Genomic DNA, 25,750 nt, shown 5'->3' with positions numbered 1-25,750 from the left:
TTACAACTTATTTTGTTTATTCTTTTGTTATAAACAGAGAAACTAAATGAAGAATCACAAATACCTCCAATCCTCCATTTTTATCTTGGAAAAGTAGAGTGAATGTTCCAAAATCAGAATGTTCTCCACATCGTGTCTGATTTTCCTTCAGAGAGGATTTCCGTACTGGTGGGTAATTTAAGGCCCGCAAGGTTGTACAATTTATTATAGCTTTAAGAAATTACATAATAGACATTTTTGAATTTTTTTCTGAAAGTCAAAGACATGTTTCAAAGAAATACAATCTCTATTAACCACCAGCAAATAAAACAGTGAACATTATCTCCAACTGTTTAATTTCCCGTTGATTACTGATACACAAGCCAGTTTAGGGATGTTGTCATCCCTAAACTGCAAGCGAGGACAAATTGGATGTGTCCTGATCTACTTTCTGGATCTTCCTCTGTTTATATGCATGCTGAATTAGGTGTCAAAGGTCATAAAGAAGGGTCTCAGCCTGAAATTTTGATTGTTTATTAACTTCCACAGATGGTGCCTGACCTGCTGAGTTTCTACAGTATTCTGTGTGTGTTATATAATTACATTGTCATCTTTCCCTTCCTTACTCTTCTCAAATTTCTACCCTTCACACATCATCTGAAGCTGGCACTTACTTATTGGGCATTGTTCTGTAAACACTATAGACCCATGACTTTTGTGAGCAAGTAGCTCATAGACTGAATGTCTGTGGAAGTGGTGACTAAATGACTGTGGAATTGGTGACTGAATGATTGTAGAAGTGGTGACTAATGAAGAAACTCACCGGATTTATTTACATTGAAATAGATACTTACTTCCCATCCTTTGGTGCTTGTTGACAAAGAAATCAGTCTCCACACCCAGGCTCAGTTCCAGAACTTTCAAAATTCTAATAGATAGTTCCTCACAAGTTCTGAAGAGTGTCTCCATCGAATTTGAAAACTCAGGAGCCTCTTTGATGGGCCACTTCTAATATATAAGAAACAACACAGCTTTGTATTTAATCTTCATTTTATACAGAAAAATAAGTAATCATGCGAATTTTAATATTAAAAAGTATTTTACATCACAGATTTGGTTTATATTTTAGATTTCTAGTATTTCAGATCATTTAATTTAATGACTTACTAAATATATGATTGTTCAATAATCATTACAAAGGCTAAAGATTAAGATTATATGTTAAACATTTTGAGTCCTGATTAAATACTGAGCTGGTAGTCATGCGTGAAGCAGCATGTTCAAGAAGGATCTCCTTGGATGGAGCTTGTTGGAGACAAAGTTGCAACTTCTTGTTGTGCAATTACAATTTTATGGAATCAATATTTTTCTGATCTAAAAAAATATCAGAAGTTAATTTGTTCATTTCTTTTCAGTCACAGTCATCTTCATTCTCAGTATGAGTATGAATGTGTAAAGGCCATGGACGTAATGCAGAGAAACAGCATGGTTTAAACTAGATTGGTGAATTGGATTCAGCATTGACTTAGCGGTAGGAAGCAAAATGACAATCATGAGTGCACAGACAATGTGAAAATACAGACATTTTCCAATACAGAGTGTGCTAAAAGCAAGAGGGCTTAAGTTTAAAACCAGAGGCTAGAGATTTAAAAAGGATATTTTGGCATCTTCTTCATATATAATGTGGTATATATTTGGAATGAGCCATCAGAAATAGTGGTTGAAGTGGGCTCATTGGCAACATTTAAAAGCCATCTAGTTAAATACATGGATAAGAGAGTTTGAGCACTACAGGCCTAACAGGGGCAGATGGGACTAACTGGTTGAGCAATACAGTTGCCATGGACCACTGGGGTTGAAGGGCTGATTTCCATGCTGTATGGCTATAATTAATCCTCAGCTCCTAGGACTAAATTTAAATGATTGAGAGTCGGATGTAGAGTTTAAATGACGGACTCTAATTCCACTGAAGTCAATGAAAATGAACTTCAAGATTTAATGCAAGAGGTCCATGTGCCAATAATCACTGGAAGATAACAGATGGAGAGGGTCAGTTACTTTAAATTCCTGGGTGTCACTATCTCAGAGGAGCTGCCCTGGAACCATCATTTACATATAATAGCAAAGAAAGCACGACATGGCTCTGCTTCCTCAGGAGTCTGAGGAGATTTGGCATGTCAGCAAAAGCCTTGGCAAAATTCTACAGATGTGTGGAGGAAGGTGTATTGACCTTTTGCATTATGGCCTGGTGTGGGAACACCAATGACTTCAAGCAGATATCCTCCAAAAGGTAGTGGATTCAGCCCGGTACATCACAGGTAAAACCCTCCCAACTATTGAGCACATCTACATGAAATATTGCTGTAGAAAAGCAGCATCCATCATCAAAGATCCTCACCACCCAGGCCACGCTCTTTTCTCACTGCTGCCATCAGGTAGAAGGTAGGGGAGCCTCCGGACTCACACCACCAGGTTCAAGAACAGTTACTACCCCTCAACCATCAGGCTCTTGAACAAATGGGGTTAACTGCACTCATTCTACTTCTGGTGTTCCCACAGCCGATGGTCTCACTTTAAGGACTCTTTACCCTGTTATTTCATGCTCGTTATTTATTGCTATTTATTTGTATTTGGATTGCACAGTTTGTTGTCCATTGATCCTGTTTACAGTTACTGGTCAAGAGATTTGCTAACTATGCCTGCATAAGAAGAATCTCAGGGTTGCATGTGGTGATATGTAAGTACTAAGATAATAACTATAGTTTGAACTTTGACATAGTGGAACATCTGTTACATTCGCCCTTTTGCTACTGAAACACTCTGGTTCCTCGGCTGCGTGAGTCTAGGGAAGACAATCTCCAGTCCCGCCAAATGTGTGAGATTGAGGCGTGAGCCCACCCCAAACCCCCTGTCTGTGTGGATGCTGAGTACTTTGTTACCCTGTTACAAATGAGTGCCCCGAAATAACAGACAGTGCACTGCAAACAATTAAACAATTTAGCTTTATAATTCTTAATTTGACTAAAGGGTTAGTAAAGAAAAGAAACAAAAAAAGAAACGGGCCCAGATTAATGCAACAGTCTAAGATGCACAAGTTGGAGCTCATGGCTTCCCACAGGTCACCGATCCTCAACCGATCTCACCCCGGTCCTGCTCCGGGTCGAATCCTATGACCTCTTCTTTTCTCTCCAGCGTCTTCTCTCTTCCTTTCTCTCAAACCACATGAGAAAACGACCCCAAGCCCAGCCTGAGTGTTCCTCACCAGAGAAACTTCCCCTTCAATTTGACCATCCTAATTGGATGGCAGTCCTGTCTCCTCGCCTCTTATCTTCAACATTAACCCAAACGTAAGCGGAAAACAAGCAGCTCGCCAAGAACAGTGCAAAATGAAATACATACAGCATAACAGTAAAAAAAAATATGAACCAGGACATTACACTCTCCATTATTTCATGACCTTGAAATAATTTGTCACCTCATCTTAATTCCACCGCTTTTAAAGGAATTCCATGATGCCAGCACCTCCAATCCATTTGTAAAGGGTAGTGTCATGTATCACTAGGGATATAGCCATAGCACTCTGCTCCCCTGGTGCTACATAGGCCAACCTATCTGGGGATATCCTGATTCTTTGAGACCTCCTCACCCCACCATCTACTTCTTCAGTTGCAGACAGTCCTTGGGATACCTCTGGTCTATATTGTGAGGCCTCCTCTGGTCTATCACTTGCGTCCTTCTGCAACTTGGATCACCTGTTACTTGGCTGAGCTCTGCTTAATCCTCTTCACGATCCTGCTGAAACCTAGCTGGTCCACAGATAGTCCCCCCGATTTCACGTGTCTCAGCATGAGAAGGGTTAGGAATCTCTTCCTCAATCAGTGGGGAGCTAGCAAAAGGCAACATATACCACATCCTCATCCTCTGAGTCCAAATCCCATTTAGGGGCGGGGGCTGGTCTAAGCTTTCAAGCTGCTGGTCCTTCAGTCTCTCCACATCGCTGCTAAGTCCTCTTATTAGGTGTAGGGACCAGGTCAGGCTCCGGGTCGACCCGCACCTCTTGATCCAGAGGTAGAAGTTGGTTCCGGTGGAGAATCTTGACAGGCCCATTCTCATCCTCTGATTTCACCCAGAAAACTGGTACGTTTGGCATCTGATTCTCCATTACATAGGGCATAGCTGCCCAGTGGTCAGCCAACTTATGCTTCCCAGGTAGCCCCAAATTCTTCATGAGGATTTGGTCTCCCAGAATAGATTGGGAGAAGCTAACCTTTTGATCATACCTCCTCTTATTTCCTTGATTCTGCTTGGCAGCCACAACCTTGGCTAATTCATAAGCCGTTTTCAGCTCCCTTCTCATATCAGGCATATACTTTAAAACTTTTTATTAATTATTATTGAAAATCAACAACAGAGAAAAATACATCAAAATAATCAAGATAACATATCCATATGTAGAGTAAAAGTTAAACTATCAACCAGGCTAAACAGTATATCAATAATAATCAAAAAACAAAGTATTAAAGCTTTTTTTTAATGGAAAAAAGGAAAGAAGGAAAAAAGAACCCCTACTAACTAAAACAGAGAAAAACCCCTAATAACTAAAAAAAAAAAAGGGGAAAAAACCCATTTGGAGCACAAACCGGGAGCTATGCACCATACAAGCTTCCATAAAAAAAAGACATCAAACCGCCAACCAAATTTATATAACCAAGCATCAGAAAAGGACCATCTTAATTAACTCAAATCAAATGATAATAGCGGGCAAAAGAGCCCCACCTTTTCTCAAAGTCAAATTTAGGATCAAAAGTTCGACTTCTAATTTTTTCCAAACTAACACATAACATCACCTGAGAGAACCATTGTATCGAAGTGGGAGCAGAGGCATCTTTCCACTTTAATAAAATAGCCCTTCTAGCCAATAATATGACAAATGCAATTACGTATTGGTCAGATAGAGAAATACTGTGAATATGTTGAGGAATTATACCAAACAAGACTGTCAATTTATTAGGTTGTAAATTGATTCTTAAAGCTTTAGAGATTATAGAAAAAATAGATTTCCAAAATTGTTTCAATACAGATCATGACCAAAACATATGTGTCAATGTAGCTATCTCAGTTTTGCATTTATCACACTGATTTTTTACATTAGGAAATATTTTAGACAATCTCTCCTTCGTCAAATAATAATGATGTACAATTTTAAATTGAATTAGATAATGACTGGCACAAATCGAAGAAGAGTTAACCAGCTTCAAAATTCACAATCAATCCTCTGTTATCAAGGTCATATTAAGTTCCCTTTCCCCATCTTGCTTGATCTTAAGTAAAGGATAATTGTCCTGTTGTAATAGTAAATTATAAATTTTCCCAATAAAGCCTTTCACTAAAGGGTTCATTTTTAAAATGATGTCTAACAGGTCAGAATCTTGTATATATGGAAAATTACTTAAATATTCTTGTAAAAAATGTCTGACCTGAAGATATTGCAAAAGAATTTGGCTAATTGTACAGGCAAAGGAGCTCCTAATAACGAAGCTAAATGAAATTGTTTCAGTTTTCAATTCCAAGTCAACCCAAGATGGTCATTCCTTTTTATCGGTCCAAATACAACCAAGAACATGCATAACGTATATTAACCGCCCAATAATACATTCTTAAATTAGGCAAAGTAAGCCCTCCATCCTTTTTTAATTTTTGTAAATGACATTTTCCAATTCTTGGTCTTTTATTATTCCAAACAAAAGATGAAATAATAGAGTCAACTTGATCAAAAAACTCCTTAGTTAGAAAAATAGGAATGTTTTGAAATACATATAAAAATTTTGGAAAAATCATCATTTTAACTGCATGAATTCAACCTACTAAGGAAAGTGTAAGTGGATTCCATCTAGAAAAAAATTGCTTCATAAAATCCACTAAGGGAACTAAATTAGCTCTATAAATGTCTCCATAATTTTTAGTAATGGTAATACCTAAATATTTAAAAGAATCCGTAACTTTTAAATGAATGTTATCATACATAGAAGCGGAATCATTTAAAGGAAATAATTCACTTTTATGCAGGTTTAATTTATATCCTGAAAACAATCCAAATTCATTTAATAATTTCAATAAGCTTGGAATAGTTTCTTCGGGATTCAAAATATAAACCAAAAGATCATCTGTATAAAGGGAGATCTTATGAATAGTCCCATTTATAGAAATTCCTTGAATATTTTTAGCTTCACGAAGTGCAATAGCCAAGGGTTCCAACATCAAGTTAAATAACAGAGGACTTAACGGATATCCTTGTCTCATACCCCGAGAAAGTTGGAAAAAGGGGGATCTACAGTTATTAGTGATAACAGTGGCAATAGGGCTTTTATATATCAATCTAATCCATTTATTAAAATTAGTACTGTGACAAGAATACACATAGATTAAGATGTAGCTGTCCTGTGCTGGCACCAGTGGGATCAGCAGTTGGTCTGCCACCTGTCTTCAGAAGAGAGAGAGATAAGGAAAACAATGGAGCAGCATTTGGAGATGTGTAATGAAGGGACGGGAGAGTTTAACGGAAGGAGAGCTGTCAAGATCGGCTCCCCCTTTGAACCCTGAACTGTTTGAAGTGATGGACAGGCGATACCCCAGCAGGGGGATAAAAAGGGACAGGTTGGCTAAGGCAACACACACACGACACCCGAGGTAACGAGACCCTGGAAGCGGTGCGCCTCTCACAAGTCGGTGGGAGCTTTTGGACGGCTGGTCGCGGGATCAAGCCATAGACGCTCAGGGAGGAAAGGCACAATCAGCGGGAACCTGGTGTGTGTCCACCCTTGCCTGGGTGCCGGGGTCACTGCAGGGAAACGATCGTATCTGGAAATGGAGGGGTCACGGTCGGTGACCTCAGATGACATCACAAAGGGCTCGCCTGAAAGCTGACTGTGAAGGTCTGTGTGGAAGCCGTTTTGAATATTCATTCGTTTTTGCTCTCTCTCTCCTTCTCCCCACTGTCCATCACCACGGCAGCAATTACTGCGAACTGAACTGAACTAAATTGAACTGAACTTTGCGTCACTTTGAAACTGGTCATTTACCCCTAGACAACGATAGAGCTTGATTGATCCTGTTATCTTAATTCTGTGTACATGTATGTTTATCATTGCTGAACTGTTGCATTCATTATCCTTTTGATTAGAGTACTGTGTTGCTTGTTTCTTTAATAAAACTTTCTTAGTTCTAGTAATCCAGACTCCAACTGAGTGATCCATTTCTGCTGGTTTGGCAACCCAGTTACGGGGTACGTAACATAAGTGGGGTTCTCGTCTGCGATTTTGAACGCTAAATTTGGGACGGAGTAAATTGGGTCAAAATTCCCGTAAGAAAGAAAAGACAAACAGCAGAAATGGAGGCTGAGGAAATTATAAAGGTGCCGACCTTGGAGGCATTAGAGGATGCCAGGAAATCGGAATTGGTAGCTGTGGCCAAACGGTTGAATCTTGCTAAGGGGAAGTCGACAATGAGGAGAGAGGAGATACACAGAGCTATCATAGAGCACTATGTATCTAAGGGTGTGTTTCCCCAAGGCGAGCTGGAGGTGGTGTCTATTGAAAAACCTGCCGGAAACGCGGTACAGGTGCAGCTTGAAAAACTGAGACTCGAGCACGAGTTCTGGGTACGGCAGTTGGAGCGAGAAGGAGAGAGAGTTAGAAAGGCGAGAGAGAGAGAGAGAGAGAGAGAGACAGACAGACAGACAGTTGGAGCAAGAGGAGAAACAGAGGGAAAGGGAATTCGAGCTGGAGAAGTTAAAGATAAGGGCAGAGCAGGGGCCTGTGCCGAACCAAGGTGGAGGGTTCCGGGCGACCCAGGAGGTTAGGCTGGTTCCCCCATTTGACGATACCAACGTGGATCGGTACTTTCTCCATTTCGAAAAAGTTGTTACAAATCAGGGCTGGCCGAGGGATAAGTGGAAACAACAGGAATTCTGCAGATACTGGAAATTCAAGCAACACACATCAAAGTTGCTGGTGAACGCAGCAGGCCAGGCAGCATCTCTAGGAAGAGGTGCAGTCGACGTTTCAGGCCGAGACCCTTCGTCAGGATAAGTGGGCTGTTTTGCTTCAGAGTGTACTGAAAGGGAAAGCCCAAGAAGCTTACTCAGCTTTGTCCGCGGAAGATGCCTAGAGGTATGAGGTGGTGAAGGAGGCCATCCTCAGGATTTATGAGTTGGTCCCGGAGGCATACCGGCAGAGGTTCCGGAATGCGAGGAAGCAGTGGGACTGCACATATTTAGAGTTTGCCCGTGAGATGCAGACATATTGTGAGCGTTGGTGCGCCTCGAAGGGGGTAGAGGGGGATTATGACAGACTGCTACAGCTGATCCTGATTGAGCAGTTTAAAGGTTGTGTCCCTGAGGGTATGAGACCCTACCTAGATGAGAAAGAGGCAGCCACATTAGCCGCAACTGCTAAGTTAGCGGATGAGTATGCGCTGACGCATAAAATGAAGTTTGCCCCGAGTAAAGGCTACCAGAAGGGTAGTCAGAACGGCGGGGAGAGTCCGCCAGAAAAGTCAGAAAGTAAGCCGGGGACTAGTGAGAAGGATAAGGCAGACCGGGAGCAGTCTGGTAGGAAGTCTCCTGGGGTCGTCTGTTATAATTGCAGGAAAGTCGGACACTTTGCATCCAGGTGCTTTGCCCCAAAGAAGGAGACGGGAAAAGGAAAAACGGCGATTTTGACTGGCTGTATCGAGCTGGTAAACGAACCGCTAGGACAGGACAGGTCTGCCAAAGTTCAGGAAGGGCGCGAGAGGTTTATCTCAGCCGGATTGGTGTCGGTGAAGGAGGGGTTAAAACCAGTTCCAGTGCGGATCTGGAGAGACACGGGAGCGTGTCAATCACTAATACTGAAGAGTGTATTAGAGTTTAGCTCAGAGACCGAGACTGGGGAGGTCAAGGTCAAAGGTATTGGGGGAAGGACAGAGGCCGTCCCTTTGCACCAGATACACTTACAAAGCAACCTGGTCTCTGGACTAGTCACGATCAGGGTGAGGCCCGAATTACCGATGAAAGGCGTGGAAGTCTTGCTCGGTAATGACCTTGCCGGGGGAATCGTGTTCCCAGCAGTGAGATTGACAGGTCAGCCTGCCAGCATTGAGGCCCCACCCATGGACTCACAGGTTCATCACGGGACTGCGGTAGTAAATTTAGCTGAGACGTTTCTGCCAGCCTTGTACGAGAAGGGGTAGAAAGTGAAAAGAAGGAGTGTAGTGAAACAAGAGGTAGTGAGGGAGCTGGGACAGACTTAGCATTAGCCAGGAAGGAATTTGTGCAGGCGCAGGAGCGAGACGAGGGGCTGATGGTTTTGGCGGAGACAGCTCTCTCTGACACAGAATTAACAAGAGAACTAGTAGGCTATTGTGTGGAGGAGGAAGTGCTAAGGAAGAAAGGGAAACCAAGTACCGTACCCGCAGATGAGGAATGGGGGGTGGTGCAAAAGAGTTATGAGGATGAGATTTTTAACCTGGTCCACAAGGTACCCCCCGGTGGACATTTTGCGGTGCTGGAGGAAACAGTTGGTGGAATCATGAAAGAGGTTTACCGGCTGCCCAGGGGGAAGGATGTTATTGATTATGGCCGACGCGAACTGAGATGGTCACAGGCTTTTGATATGCTAACAAACCTAGTTGGTGTTAGCGCGGAAATCAATGAAGCTAGGGGCCCCCTGATAAGAGAAAAAAACCATTTTGAAAAGATGAGTATGGTATTGACCAGATGGGAGAAGGCTATTGTTTTGGCCAGCTCTGCTGACAAAGTCTCTCCCTTAATCCCTGAACAAAGCGACTCTTTAGGAGAAGTAATTAAACGACTCGCACACGTGTGTTTGATTGTCCCGATGCGATGCAAAGAACTGGGACGTTGGGTGGTGCTTGTTACACTAGGGTAGCCTAGCGGGCAACACCCTATAGAATGAGTAATTCAGTGACTAAAGGGCTGACGAACACAGAGGTGTGTATTGGCGATGTAATACGGCTGTCTGAAGCCAGCTTGATAGTGAACCTTGAAAAAAATGAGTTCGGCCACACGAAGGTCACTTATCTGGGAATTGTGGTGACACAGGGGCAGCTGGCAGCGATGCAAGCTACAGTGCAGGCTATCTCTGACATCCCAACCCCGACAGACAAGAGGGCCCTCAGAAGGCTCTTGGGATGGTGGGGTACCGTAGGAAGTTTTGCAATAACTCTGCGGTTACTACCCCTCCCCCTCCTACTAAGCCCTTGCGAGGGAAAACTAAGTCGGAATGGGACGACCCTTGTTACTGTGGTCCGGGACGAAACCCAATGAGAGGTTACATTGATTGCAATTCATCAGTGTTTTTGGCCACTATGAAGTTTGCTAAGTTGGAGCCTGGTCTAAGGGATTATTAATAACACATATAAAAGGAACAGAAAATGTGATGGCTGACTGTCTGTCAGGTGTTGACAACTTCAAACTCGCTGTATTAGCGAAATAGCTGACAAAGATGTATATTTGTGTGTATCAAATAATGCATTCATGTTTGTAATTTTTACCCCTGGTAAAAATCCTTAAAGGGGGGGGAAGTGTGACAAGAATACACATAGATTAAGATGTAGCTGTCCTGTGCTGGCACCAGTGGGATCAGCAGTTGGTCTACCACCTGTCTTCAGGAGAGAGAGATAAGGAAAACAATGGAGCAGCATTTGGAGATGTGTAATGAAGGGACGGGAGAGTTTAACGGAAGGAGAGCTGTCAAGATCGGCTCCCCCTTTGAACCCTGAACTGTTTGAAGTGATGGACAGGCGATACCCCAGCAGGGGGATAAAAAGGGACAGGTTGGCTAAGGCAACACACACACGACACCCGAGGTAACGAGACCCTGGAAGCGGTGCGCCTCTCACAAGTCGGTGGGAAGCTTTTGGACGGCTGGTCGCGGGATCAAGCCATAGACGCTCAGGGTGGAAAGGCACGATCGGTGGGAACCTGGTGTGTGTCCACCCTTGCCTGGGTGCCGGGTTCACCGCAGGGAAACGATCGTATCTGGAAACAGAGAGGTCACGGTCGGTGACCTCAGATGACATCACAAAGGGCTCGCCTGAAAGCTGACTGCAAAGGTCTGTGTGGAAGTCGTTTGAATATTCATTCGTTTTTGCTCTCTCTCTCCTTCCCCCCACTGTCCATCGCCACGGCAGCAATTACTGTGAACTGAACTAAATTGAACTGAACTTTGCGTCACTTTGAAACTGGGCAGTTACCCCTAGACAGCGATAGAGCTTGATTGATCCTGTTATCTTAATTCTGTGTACATGTATGTTTATCATTGCTGAACTGTTGCATTCATTATCCTTTTGATTAGAGTACTGTGTTGCTTGTTTCTTTAATAAAACTTTCTTAGTTCTAGTAATCCAGACTCCAACTGAGTGATCCACTTCTGCTGGTTTGGCAACCCAGTTACGGGGTACGTAACAGTACCAAAGCCAAATTTCTCTAAAACTTTAAATAGATATTTCCATTCAACTCTATCAAATGCCTTTTCAGCATCTAGAGAAACAGCACTTTGGGGAGTCTTAGAGAGGGATTACTATATAATATTTAACAATCTCCGAGTATTAGAAAAAGAATAACGGCCTTTTATAAAACCTGTTTGATCCTGAGAGGTAATTTTAGCTAGTATATTCTCCATCCGATTAGCCATTATTTTTGAAAGACTTTTGGCACCTACATTTAATAATGAAATAGGTCTATATGAAGCACAATCAGTAGGATCTTTATCTTTCTTAAGGATTAAGGAAATAGAAGCTTCATAAAATGTGGAAGGTAACTCTCCTGACATAAAAGAATCTTGAAGCATTTCCAACATATAAGGAGTAAGCAAATGTTCAAATTTTTTATAAAATCCTACAGTAAAACCATCCAATCCAGGAGCTTTACCAGATTGCATTGAAAGAATAGCTTTCTGAATTTCTCTTTCAGTAAAAGGAGCATCAAGAATTTGCTGATCTTCAACAGATATTCTAGGAAAATCAATCTTTTGTAAAGAGGCATACATACTAGAAGGGTGAGCTGGAAACTGAGATTTATAGAGTTCACTGTAATAGTCTTGAAAAATTTTATTAATATCTTCATAATTACAAGCTAAACTACCATCTCTCTTACGAATTTTTAAAATTTGTCTTTTAGCTCTAACTGTTTTAAATTGAGATGCTAATAGCTTGTTACTTTTATCTCCAGACATATAAAATTGACTTTTTAATTTAAGCAAATTTTTTTCAATCGGATAATAGTAAATTATATTGAGATTGAAGTTCAACCCTTTGTTAAAATAGATCAACATTAGGAGAAATTGCATAAGTATTATCTAGATCTTTAATTAGTTTGGAAATTCTATCTAATTCTGTTTTTTTCTGTTTCTTAAATTTAGCCAAATAAGATATTATCTGACCTCGCAAATATGCTTTGTGTGTATCCCATATAATCAATTTCGAAACATTTCCCGTATTATTAAAAAGAAAGAACTCTTTTATATGAATCTATATAAATTTAATAAAGTCTGAACTTTGTAATAAATTTTCTGGAAAGCGCCAAGGCAAGTTTACATTACTAACATCATTTAACACGAAAGTTAAACTTAAAGGCGCATGATCCGAGACTGCAATAGCATCATATTCACATTTCTGAACTTTGGACAAAAATCGGAAATCAGCTATAAAATAATCAATTCTCGAATACTTATTATGAACATGTGAATAAAAAGAATAATCTCTGTCATTAGGATGTAAATTTCTCCAGATTTCTATCAAACCATAATCAGTTAAAAAGGAATTAATATGTGTTGCTGAACGACTCAGAAGCTGCTGATTGGTTGAACTCAATCAAAGGATTTAGGCAACAGTTGAAGTCACCTCCCATCAGCAGCATATATTCATTTAAGTCTGGTAATAAACCAAATGCATTTTTAAAAAAAGGAGGATCATCTACATTAGGTCCATATAGATTAACCAGGACAATTTTTCTATTATAAATAGTTCCTTTAATAATTAAAAATCTACCATTATTATCTGAAACAATGTCTTCTTGAATAAATAAAATATTAGATTTAATAAAAATAGATACTCCCTTTGTTTTATTTTGACAAGTGGCATGACATTGAAGGCCCTTCCATGTTTTAAAAAATCTATTTTGATCGCCCATTCTGATATACGTTTCTTGAGCAAAAATTGTATCGAGCTGGAATCGATTAATAACTTTAAATGTCTTCCTTTGCTTAATAGGGTGATTCCAGCCACGTACATTCCATCTAATAACGTTTATCTGTTTAAATACCATTGGATATTATTCTGAACACGACAACACACGCATACCATCGTGGGCTAATCAAAGATGGCGGTGATGGACATACACACATGCTCTGGAACTCCATAATGGGACAAAATACAAAAAGTGTGTGTGAAACAAAAATCCCAGAATAAACCCCAAGATACAAAAATACCCCCAAACATCCCACCATCCCCAAGGAAGAAAACCCGGCGAAAGAAAGAAAAAGCCAGAAGGCATCCCCAAGAAAAAAGACATAAGAACGGGGTTCTGCGTGCTGCTCAGTTTACATAATGATTAAGTTTTTTCTCCCAATTCCCCCCTCCCCCTTACAAAGAAAATACGTAACCTTAAGATAAAAAAAGCCCAGCAAAGAAAAAAAAAGTTTATACTAAATCAATGAACATAAGCTAAAGGAATGCAACGACAGTATCCAAAGGCGCCAAAACAATACTATTAACCCAAACAGTTTAATCTCTTAAGAGAGAAAAGCCGCGCCATTATTCTTTAACTTACTACCTTATTTAACAAAAGAATTAAAGCTAATTATCTATTACTAAACACTCCAAAAAATAAAAAAAATCTATATAAACTGCAAGCAACCTATCACTTAATTAACAAAGAAAAAGAAAAATAGAAACAGATAATCAAACCAGTTCACAATCTGTCCGCTGTATTAATTCATTCCGTGTATGAAACAGCCTTCGGAAAAAAAAGTCATTCTTTAATCAAACCAAGAAAACCACCTCTTCTTTAAGTAATCCATCGATCAAAATATATATTCAGCATACCGAGATCTTCAAAAACCTGTTTTCTTTCAGAGAATTATTCAGAGACTCTAATATCTTTCATGCATCAGACAATTCCACAATAGAATTGACAAAATCCAATGCCGCTTGGGGATCCAAGAAGACACGAGGAGTAGAGTCTTTAGGGAATAGCTTTAATCTCACTGGTATCTCAGGGATGGAAACAGAGTTTTTTCGTAAGCAATCTTCATGACCGGTATGAATTTAATCCGTTGTTGCATAACTTCCCGAGGATAATCTTCATTAAAACGGATCTCCGAACCGTTAAATTAAAAAACTTTTTGTTTTCTTGCATATTTTATAATTTGGCCTTTAACTTTAAAGCGAAGAAAGTTGACTAAAATTGGTCGAGCTTTACCTGAAGCAGTTAAAATTCTGTGAGCTCTTTCAATATCGGGAGGCTGAGATAGAATATCCAGGAACAGAGATTAAAACATATTGGCAAAATAATCCAATAGATCTCCAGATTCTGAACCTTCTGGAAGACCTAAAATACGAATGTTGTTTCTTCGAGACTTTGCCTCTAAATCGACAATTTTGCGTTGAGCCTGTTCCAGTCGGGTTGAAATATCCGCAATCTGACATTTCGATTCTTTAAGCTGAGTATTCAGGGAAAGAATATTTTCCTCAATAGTCTGTAAACTCTGTCGGAACGACTTCAACTCAGGAGTGTTATTATCCATTTTATTATTGAGATCCATCAACATACGTTCCAAATGCTCAGCCCAGACAGGCATGTCTTCTGATTTTTCTTTCGAAGTTTTTCCCTTTCCATTACTGGGTTCAAAGGGTGTTTTCCACTTCTTAAAGGATATGACATAATAACCGCTATTTTCCTCCAAGATCCAGAAAATAAAAGTTGAATAATTCAAGGATTAAACTGGGGAAAAGGAGGAATTAAAGGCAGCCACAGAATTTGTATGTTACTCCATTGAGCAGCAGGTGGAACTTCCCAGGCATATACTTCAGACAGGTCTTTGGTGGTAGATCTTCCTTGCCAGTCCCAAAACAAAGGTTGTTGGGCAACCTCGCCTTGCGCCCAAACATCAGATAATATGTTGAGTACCCAGTAGCTTCATTTCATGCACTGTTGTAGCAGTGGACCAGGTGTCCAATATGTTGACTCCACTTGTTCTTTTTGCTGATCTCCAAGGTTCTGAGCAAAGTCCGATTAAAGCTCTCTGGCTGGAGATCACCCTGTGGAAGATAAGGTGTAGTCCTTGACTTCTCGACTCCAAGCATACTCAGTAACACATGTATGAGCCTATTCTCAAAATCCCGTCCCTGATCACTATGTGTCCGCTTGGAGAGGCTATAATAAATGAAATACTTCTCCCATAACACTTTGGACACAGTGGATCCCCTCTGATCCTTGGTAGGGAAAGCTTTTGCATATCTGGTGTAGTGATCTGTGATGAACAAGACATTCGCCATGTTCTTGGCATCTGGCTCTATCAACAGGAATTCCATACACACCAAGTCAAGGGGCCCCACACTCTGCAAGCGGCCCCCATAGGCACCGTCTTCCTCCATATGCATGGAATGCACGACATGCAGTAATCTTCGACCTCTGGTTTCATTCAACCCCCAAATGTCCCGAATCATCATGAAGTGACTTCAACAATAATTCACAGGCAGAACCAGCTGAGAACGCCCAGGTTGGTCCGGAGGCAACATAACCCAGTATAGAATCTGGTTCCTCAACACCAGTCTGGGCCATTCTCTCAGTAATTGAGACACTGCAGTGTGTTTCGTCCTCTCCGCTTGGGCCATCTCTCCTTTTTCAACTGCTGTCCAAATGGTACCGATGCCCAGGTCATCCCACTAAGCAGCTGCCACTTCACTGGGACTCAATTTCGGTATGCGGTTTATCTTCAGAGCAGTCAGGTTACAGTAAGCTTGTGGAATGGTGTCATCAGAAGCTCCCAGTTGATCTACCACTCGATCCTATCCTTGCCTTCCCTTTGCCTTCACCGTGATGGCAAACTGGCACATGGCTTTCACTCCCGGGGCAGGAACGCTCTCCCACTCTCTGTCCCTGTCCAGCCCTTCGTGCGCACCTCGGGACAAAGCAGCAGCATCAATGTTCCGACTTTCCAGCCAGTACTTCAGGCTGAAATCATAGGCAGACAGCACTGCCAACCACCGATGGCCTGTAGCATCCAATTTCACCGAGGTCAGGATATAAGCTAGGGGATTGTTGTCAATCCTCAGCTCAGACTTGGCACCAGAGAGGTAGTCACTCAGCTTATCCACCACAGCCCATTTCAATGCCAGGAACTCCGACTTGTGCGTGGGATAGTTTTTCTCAGAGGGTGACAGACTCCAGCTGACAAACGCAACAGATCTCAACCCTGTGCCCTGATCCTGATACAGCCCACTCCCTAAACCCTCTCTGCTGGCATCTGTATGCAGCACATATGGGAATTGGGAGTCTGCAAAAGCCAGCACAGGCACTTGTGTCAGCAGCTCCTTCAACGACAGAAAGGCCTCTCCAGATTTCGCATCCCATCTTGCTCTCCTTTTGTCCTTCTACCTTTCTTCCCCAAGGGATGGTAACCGCACAGCAGCTGATTTAAAGGGTGACTCACTTTTGTGTAGTCCTTCACGATCCTCTGATAGTACCTACAGAACCCAAGAAATGAGTGTAAGGCACTCACAGTCTGGGGGCTTGGCCGTGTGGTCACCACCTCTATCTTATATGGATCTGTAACTACTCCATTTCTTGAGACTATGTGCACAACATAGTTAACAGACATCTTGCAGAACTGGCACTTGTCCAGGGAAAGTTTTAACCCTTCAGCTTTCAGGCAGCCCAGCACCTTCAATAGTCTCACTTCATGTTCCTCCAAAGTGGACCCAAACACTATGAGGTCATGCAGGTACACCAATACCTCAAGCAAGTTCATATCTCCCACCATTTTCTCCATGACATGCTGGAAAGCTGCAGGGGCTCCTGATATGCCCTGAGGCATCCTTTCAAACTGGAAGAATCCCAGTGGACATATAAATGCTGTCTTCTTTTTGTCAGCCTCATTCATGGGTATCTGGTAATATTCACTTCTCAAGTCCAGCACACTGAATCATTTTGCACCACTCAGACAGGCCAGTGCGTCTTCGATCCTCGGGAATGTATAGTGGTTGGGGACAGTACACCTGTTCAGAGTTCAATAGTCCACACACGTCCGTACCTTCCCATTCTTCTTCCTGGCCACTACTATTGGGGACGCACAGGGGCTTCTGGACTCAGTGATGATCCCAGCTTCCTTCAGCTTCTATAAATGCTGCCAAACTTCTTCCACCTGTGCAGGGGCCAGTCACTGCGACCTCTCTCTGAACAGGGTGTCTTCGGTCACCCGGATAGTGTGACGAGTGCTCTTGGAACAACCCACATCAAACTCGTCAGTGGAAAAGACACCTTCCAGCTTCAACATCTTCTCTACCAACTTCCTCTTCCAACCTGCAGGTACTGGGGAGTCCCCAAAGTTGAATGACTTGGCTGTGAACTTTCCCCCTTTTGCAGATAGTTTCTCCCCGACTTGTCTCAGAGGGATACTAGATGTTACTGTCACCAGGAAGAGGTGCACCAGGGGCATCCCCCACTTGAAGGTGACCTCCCTCTTCGTAGCGTTCCTGACAATCACTGCCATCCTGTTCACCCGTACAACTGAGGGCTTCTGCAGTTCGAGCCTCACCAATACCCCAGCAGGCACACCCAACTCCTCTTCATGGTCTTCTGGAGCATCCACCACAGTCCCTCATCTAAGCACATTATCTGGCCCAGTGTGGCTATACATTTCCTCGAAAGCAGCTCGAAATACCAGGTGAATGGACAATGTTTTCAGAAAGCTCTCTCCAGTTCTCTTCTTGCAGGCTCCAATTAGTCTCCTCGCAATACGAGTATTTGTCCCCAGAAGAACTGAATCTCCGCCCTTCTCAACGGGGTCCGGACAAACCAGCACTAAAATATCAAGGACCTCAGCCACTACCATATCTGCCTCCGAAAACTCCAGCTTCACTGACAAACAACCATCATACGGACAATCACCTGCACTAAGACTCCAGCTCTCTAGTGCACTGAGTTGTGTAAATAGTAAATGTGTCAAATACCAGTTGTAAAATGAATGGTACAGCGAAGTGACCTGTGACCCTGCGTCAAGTATGGTTCTAGCATAAAACCCCTCTATCCATAGCAATATCCTGGTGCTTGGTCCCACTAAGCCTTCAGGAATAGGGTTTTTTGCTTCATGGTGTTCCTTGATATATTGCTGGGAACGTGTTCCCCCCCGAGGTGCCGGGCTGTTTCCTCATTGGGTCTCTTCTAAGTTTCCCGACAACTCTCTCTGCTTAGATACCTGGGGCTCACTCTCTAAGGGGTTTCCTATCGTTTGTACTCCCACCTGAAGTGTCACTCTTCACCACAGTTATAACAAACAATACCGGCTGTTCCCCTGCTTGAAGACTCGTACGGCCAGATTTGGGAACAGCTTCTTTCCAACTGTGATAAGACTGCTGAACTTATCCTGACCCAGATCTGGGCCGTACCCTCAAAATATCTGGACCTGTCTCTCAGTTTTTTTGCACTACCTTACTTCCCATTTTTCTATTTTCTATTTATGATTTATAACTTAATTTTTTAATATTTACTAATTTTAACTATTTTAATATCTTTAATATTTAATATTTGTAATCCAGGGAGTGTGAAGTGCCGAATCAAATATCGCTGTGATGATTGTATGTTCTAGTACCAATTGTTTGGCGACAATAAAGTATAAAGTATCACACAGCATCCAACAAAATCGATCCTGGGTGAGCCCCCACAATGAAACACTCTGGTTCCATTGGCTGCGTGAGTCTAGGGAAGACAATCTCCAGTCCCGCCAAACGTGTGAGATTGAGGCGTGAGCCCACCCCAAACCCCCTGTCTGTGTGGATGCTGAGTAATTCGGTACCCTGTTACAAATGAGTGCCACGAAAAAACAGATAGTACATTGCATACAATTAAAAGATTTAGCTTTATAATTCTTAATTTGACTAAAGGGTTAGTAAAGAAAAGAAACAAAAAAAGAAAAGGGCCCAGATTAATGCAACAGTCTAAGATGCACAAGTTGGAGCTCACGGCTTCCCACAGGTCACCGATCTTCAACCGATCTCACCCCGGTCCTGCTCCGGGTCGAATCCTATGACCTCTTCTTTTCTCTCTGGCGTCTTCTCTCTTCCGTTTCCTCAAACCACATGAGAAAACAACCCCAAGCCCAGCCTGAGTGTCCCTCACCAGAGAAACTTCCCCTTCAATTCGACCATCCTAATTTGGATACAGACCTGTCTCCTCATCACTCATCTTCAACATTAACCCAAACGTAAGTGGAAAACAAGCAGCTTGCACAGAACAGCACAAAATGAAATATACGCAGCATAACAGTAATAAAAAAAATGAACCAGGGCATTACACAACAATAGCTGGAAGGCAATTTCTGCTCCTGCAGGTCTCTGAATTTTGAAGTAGCTCTGGGATGTCAGACTATCTGTGGTGACCATCAGTATGATTTGTAATTGACAGCAACTTTGGATTCTTCTTTGAGAAAAACCTGCAAATTTTAAAGCTGCATCCAGACTCCTTCAAAAGATGCATTGTTTGCAGCCTTCTCCATTGGAAATATCCTCGGATCCTGAACTAGGATTGATTTTGAACCAGCACCAATTCAAACCTAATTGTTCTACACTTCTTTTCAAAGTTCAAGTGAGTTAGTAAGAGCATATGACTAATGCCCAGCAAATTAAGTAGCATTAAAACAATTTTCTAGACCTAGAATGTTCATTCTATGAATATTCTAAAGTCAAGTATTTCTAAAATATTTTAATATTTCTTTTATATTTAAGCTTTTGCTTTAGCAATGTGAATGTTGAAATCTGTTTATATTGTCATATTGTGTTAAACTTTGAATATTTCTAAATGACTCATCCCAGCAATTTTTTAAATGTTCATCTAAACTGAAGTCTTCATTGTTGCATGGCATAAATAACTGTGTTGAGAAAGGGGAAAGTCACACCACGATCACTGAGGATTACTGTTAAGAGCATTTTTGCTCATCGGTGCTAAGCACCAATGCTTAAGCTTCTGGGCTAATTTAAACTATAAAGGGTTGCAAGAATATATTACATGTTGGCCTGGAGGTGAGCAAAGAAAACAAAATACAGTGATTGATCAGAGGTGTTAACTCCATTTCACTCTCCACAAATCTTGTTTGGCCAGCAAATCTTATTTTTAGAATTTCCTGACTTCATATCTGTTTTACATTATTTTTCCTTTTGTATTGGAAAACTTGAATATTAGGCTAAAATGAAAGGTTTTCTGCAATTTTCACGTGCTTGCACATGTTGGAGAGTAAAATTTCCTCCAGTGACATAGCAGGACATGCTTCATTTCTGGCCTGTAAACAATGACATGGAATACCGAAGCAAACTCAAACTGAATTCTGAGGTCTTACATCACTTGGAGTCAAAGCTGATAAATTGAAGGCTTCTTTCAGTTCAATGTAATTTTCTCTGTTTAATCTGTGAAAAGAAGAATATTTATATTTGTTTAAACAGACATGTAGAATTGTTATGCAATCTATTTCTCCCACTCATCTCACAGATGATACAACTTTATCAGAATTAAAACTCTTACGAGCTAATCCACTGATAGAGAAAGTATTGCACCAATATTCTTTAGTTGCCAAGAGAAAAGTAAACTAAAGTGCATAAACACTTAACTATGAAAAATAGCTGAGGAGTTTTTAGACCAGGGCCTTTTTCAGGGTGGCAGGAAGTGACTAGTAGTGAATGTCTGGGATTGGATTTAGCTGGGACCAATCTTGCTTACCTTTTGTAAGATTGGGTCCATCAGGTCTTTTTGATTTAAGCACTCTAATTTGCCACAGAGAGCCAGCACCTACTCCTCTGTAATCCATCTATGGTCTGTGGTTTCACTGGTGTTTTGCCTTAGCTCTACAGAGCCTGTGTCCAGTTCCCAATTAAATATAGTTGAAAAAATCCATTTAGGATCTCTCCCATCTTTCGTCTCCATGCATAGATGACCATGCTGATCTTCAAGAGGACCAATTTTGTCCCTTGCTACCTTTTTGCTCTTAATATATCTGTAGAATCCCCTGAGAATCTCCTCCACCTTGCCTGCTAGAGCAACTTTATGCCTTCTTTTACCTTCCTGATTTCAAATGCATTTCTTACTCTCCACAAGTGCGTTATTTGTTTTTTGCTACCTATGCCGGCTATGCACCAACTTCTTCTTCTGAGCCATGGCCCCAATATCTCTTGAAAACCACAGTTCTCAAAACCTGTTAGACTTGCTCTTCACCCTATTATTCAAAATCTCACTTTTGAATACTATCTACTTACCAAGCATGCCTTCGCCAATCCTCTGGTACCCCTCCTGTTGCTCAGCATGATTTAACTATCTCTGTGACTGCCCTGGCAATTGCTGTAATGTCTGTGGGAACACCTTGTCAGGCCCTGGGGATTCATCCACCCCGACTTGACTCAGGATAGCAAACATCTCCTCCTCTTAAATCTGTACAGGTTCCATGAAATTGTGTTTTGCTTTGTCTCACTTCTATATACTCTATGTCCATCTCCTAATTAAATATAGGTGTAAAAAATTAATTTAAGATCTTCCCAATCAGTTTTTGGTCCACACATAGATTATCATTCTGATCTTCCAGAGAACCAATTTTGTTCCTTGCAATCCTTTTGCTCTTAACATATCTATGGAATCCCTTAGGATTCTCCTTCACCTTGCCTGCTTGTGCAACTTCATGCCTTCTTTTAGCCTTCCTGATTTTTTTCTTAAGTGTTCTTTTGCATTTCTTATACTCTATAATCATCTCTTAACCAGGGCTTCGTGTTTCCTACACTTGTTACCTTTACCTTTTATTTGGACTGGTTCATAGAAGCTTTGTACTCCCAAAATTTTGCTTTTGAAGGACCCCCTTACCAAATACACCTTTGCCAGAACACAGCCTGTCCCAATCCACACTTGCCCAATCATTTTTGATACCATAAAAATTGGCCTTTCTCCAATTTAGAATCTCAACTCATGGACCAGACCTATCTTTTTTATATATATATATATTTACTTTGAAACTAATGGCATTGTGATCACTAGATGCAAAGTGTTTCCCCTACACAAACTTCTGCCACATGCCCTGTCTCATTCTCTAATAGCCAATCAAGTATATTGTGACTTCTGTGTACTAATTAAGGAAACATTCCTGAATGCATTTGACAAACTGTATCCCACCTAGTCCTTTTACAGTATGGGATTACCAGTCAAATCTTGAAACTAATGGAATTACTATCACTAGATCCCAAATATCCCCCTACACACAATTCTGTTACCTGCCCTGTCTGATTCCCTAAGAGTAGATCCAGTGTCAAAATTGGGGTTATGCTTCAGGAGGAGTTTTGGGAATATTACCTCTCAGTCTCAAACTTATACCATCCATGGTGTGGAATGTCAGAGTCTTTTGATCTGGCGTATTGTTGTTTAGTCTCCTTAGGAAGTAGAAAGAACTTTGTGCAGTTGTCCATTGTTCTAAACACCTGAGGAGCAATTGTTTAGAATTATGAATTCTGTATAATTGATTTAATAAATATTTATAAATATTTTTTGTATGAGCAAGTTAAAAGCTAATTTACTGTGTCTCAACTCTGTGACATTTTATGTTCTATGACATTTGCTATCACCATAAAGATCCCTCTCCATTTTCCAGCATCTTCATTTTCCACAGTTTCTTTTTTCTGCTCTTATAAAAAACGATATTTCACTGTGAACAAAAAACTGAAGAATTTGGATAAGAATTTATCCAGTTGTTTTAAAGAGCAATATTGTAAAACATTGTGACCTTTTCATTCTTCATTCTTTTTTTGTGGAAATTCTGATTTCAATCAATTATCAAAAGAACTTTGCAAATTTTATAGTGACAGGAAGGAGAGAAACTACGCCAATAATAAGCTTCATTTCTATATTTTGTACTTGGGATTTGTCCCCACAAATTAGCATGAAATTGCTCAGGTAAAACCAGAGAGCTAGTAGCACTACAGTTCTGATTCAATGACACGTTAAAAACGAAGGTTCTTAAAGCTACACACATCAAAGTTGCTGGTGAACGCAGCAGACCAGGCAGCATCTGTAGGAAGAGGTGCAGTCGACGTTTCAGGCCGAGACCCTTCGTCAGGACTAACTGAAGGAAGAGTGAGTAAGGGATCTGAAAGTTGGAGGGGGAGGGGGAGATCCAAAATGATAGGAGAAGATAGGAGGGGGAGGGATGGAGCCAAGAGCTGGACAGGTGATTGGCAAAAGGGGATACGAGAGGATCATGGTACAGGAGGTCCGGGAAGAAAGACGGGGGGGGGGGACCCAGAGGATGGGCAAGAGGTATATTCAGAGGGACAAAAAGGAGAGTGAGAGAAAGAATGTGTGCATAAAAATAAGTAACAGATGGGGTACGAGGGGGAGGTGGGGCCTAGCGGAAGTTAGAGAAGTCGATGTTCATGCCATCAGGTTGGAGGCTACCCAGACGGAATACCCAACCTGAGTGTGGCTTCATCTTTACAGTAGAGGAGGCCGTGGATAGACATGTCAGAATGGGAATGGGATGTGGATTCTTAAAGCTGCCTTTTTGCAACTGTTTGAGTAACTGCACACCATAATCCTTCTGTACTGAGCTCAGAGGAGTTAAACATTGGCTTTTGTAACACCTCTTTCACCAGGAAGGTACAATATTGTAATTTCATCCATTGAAGGCAAATCTACAGACAAGATTCATATAAGTTGAAGGCCAAGAATTTTTCCCATTGAAGTCATACACGTGAAACAGCTTTAAGTTGATAACTTCTTTCAGATTAATCTTAGTGGTATTTCCCACACTATTCAATCTTCAATTTACCAATAACCCAGGAAGGTCACTAAAGTGTTGCTGCTAAAGAAATCTTCCACCCCTTTCGCCATGAATGTAGAATAATATGGGAAGGATTGGAGGAAAAAGTATTTCTTTGGGGCCCCAATTCAAAATCATTTCCCATTCTCAAGCTCACAATCCAATGAGTTAACAGCTACCTTTTCCTGCCTTCTAACCCATTGCTCGGAACATATGTGATTTATGGCACCTGATATTTAACTGCATCAGATGACATTTATCAAACTTTATACTGTATGTGTGAATTATCATATGGCATTTTAAACTTTTAAGGATGTTATATACAATATATTTTCATATAAATGAGTTATCTTCTCAGATGAGTAAGCATGCTGCATAATTTTCTTGTGAATTTAACATATATGTAAATGAAAAGTAATTGCCCTCTCATATAGTTACTTAGCAGACCAAGATTGCTCACATTTTTTCTTAACATGCATACTGAATTGACTTTATCACTTACATCCTTCATATACATGAGGAGTAAAAATCTTTACGTTACGTTTCCATCTAAATGTGCAATGTGTAATTTATAGTAATTTATAATAAGTAGTATGTACAACAGGACAGTCAATATAACATAGAAATACAATTGTGTCAGCATGAATTCATCAGTCTGATGGCCTGGTGGAAGAAGCTGTCCCGGAGCCTGTTGGTCCTGGCTTTTATGCTATGCTACCATTTTCCAGATGGTAGCAGATGGAACAATTTGTGGTTGGAGTGACTCGGGTCCCCAATGATCCTTCAGGCCCTTTTTACACACCTGTCTTTGTAAATGTCCTGAATAGTGGGATGTTCACACCTACAGTACATATTAAATACAGCAGAAGTATGACCAATATATACAATGAGATACTGAAATGCATACTTGCTCTTCTTTTATTCCAGTGTTTTTGAGGTAAACAAATCCATTTTTATTTAATTCCCTCATGAACTCTGTGGATAATCGTTTCATTTCATTGTCTGAGGGTTGAGCTTTACCCAAGGCAAATGAGCCAAAGTCAATGATTTCAATGCTCATCTTCTTCCTCGGATTCTGGCTTCTCCAGGACTTCCTGTAAACAGTGACAGAATGAATGATTATGTCTGGCACCAATATGATTAATGGTAGCTATTTTTATTCATCCACAGGAGGTCAAAATGCAAAAGTTTTAAGGGTGTTATGAAGAGATTTTAAACTGCATTCAAAAACACTACGTCTCTCTACTTCCTTTTATGACAAGTTGTGATCTATTTGTCTTTATTTTTGGTATTACCTATTTAGGAACTATTTTCCTCCAAGAGAAGATGACATTCTCATTGTAACACATTAGGAGGGCTCTCAGCTCATTGAGTCCATGCTTGTTCTAGGCAGGGCAACCCCATCGGTAACATTCACCCTTGACTTAAAGCCCCGAGCCTTGTAATTTATTCTTTATCATTTTTGATTCTTTTGTCAATTACAGTACCATAAAAAGAATATTTTACTATCATCATCAGTTCTATCAGCACTTCTTTGAGATGATTAATTTTCTGCTGTAGTTTTTATTAACTTGCCTTACATTTCTGATGCACATAGGATGACTTATACTTTCCACCATTTGTTATTTACAAACACCTTGCATTTATCTGGATTTGATATTTCTACCCTGAAAGAAAGATCCTGACAATTTACTCTATCCATGCCTCTCTTA

General features: G+C 41.0%; 1 protein-coding gene across 1 annotated transcript in view; it reads right to left on the bottom strand.

The window, feature by feature from the left end:
- Positions 1–25,750, bottom strand: part of LOC140205526 (uncharacterized) — a 63,250-nt gene that overhangs the window by 13,665 nt on the left and 23,835 nt on the right. The window contains exons 2-6 of the mRNA XM_072273148.1: positions 24,946–25,132; positions 22,577–22,701; positions 20,589–20,655; positions 834–987; positions 65–210 (exon numbers count right to left, since the gene is read on the bottom strand). Of these exons, the coding sequence (XP_072129249.1) occupies positions 65–210; positions 834–987; positions 20,589–20,655; positions 22,577–22,701; positions 24,946–25,098 (645 nt within the window). The 5' untranslated portion in view covers positions 25,099–25,132. The remainder of the gene's footprint in view (positions 1–64; positions 211–833; positions 988–20,588; positions 20,656–22,576; positions 22,702–24,945; positions 25,133–25,750) is intronic.

Source organism: Mobula birostris, chromosome 11, assembly GCF_030028105.1.
Source record: "Mobula birostris isolate sMobBir1 chromosome 11, sMobBir1.hap1, whole genome shotgun sequence".
Classification (NCBI taxonomy): Eukaryota; Metazoa; Chordata; class Chondrichthyes; order Myliobatiformes; family Myliobatidae; genus Mobula; species Mobula birostris.
The sequence above is the reverse complement of the archived record's forward strand: the minus strand, read 5'-3'. Positions and strand labels throughout refer to the sequence as shown.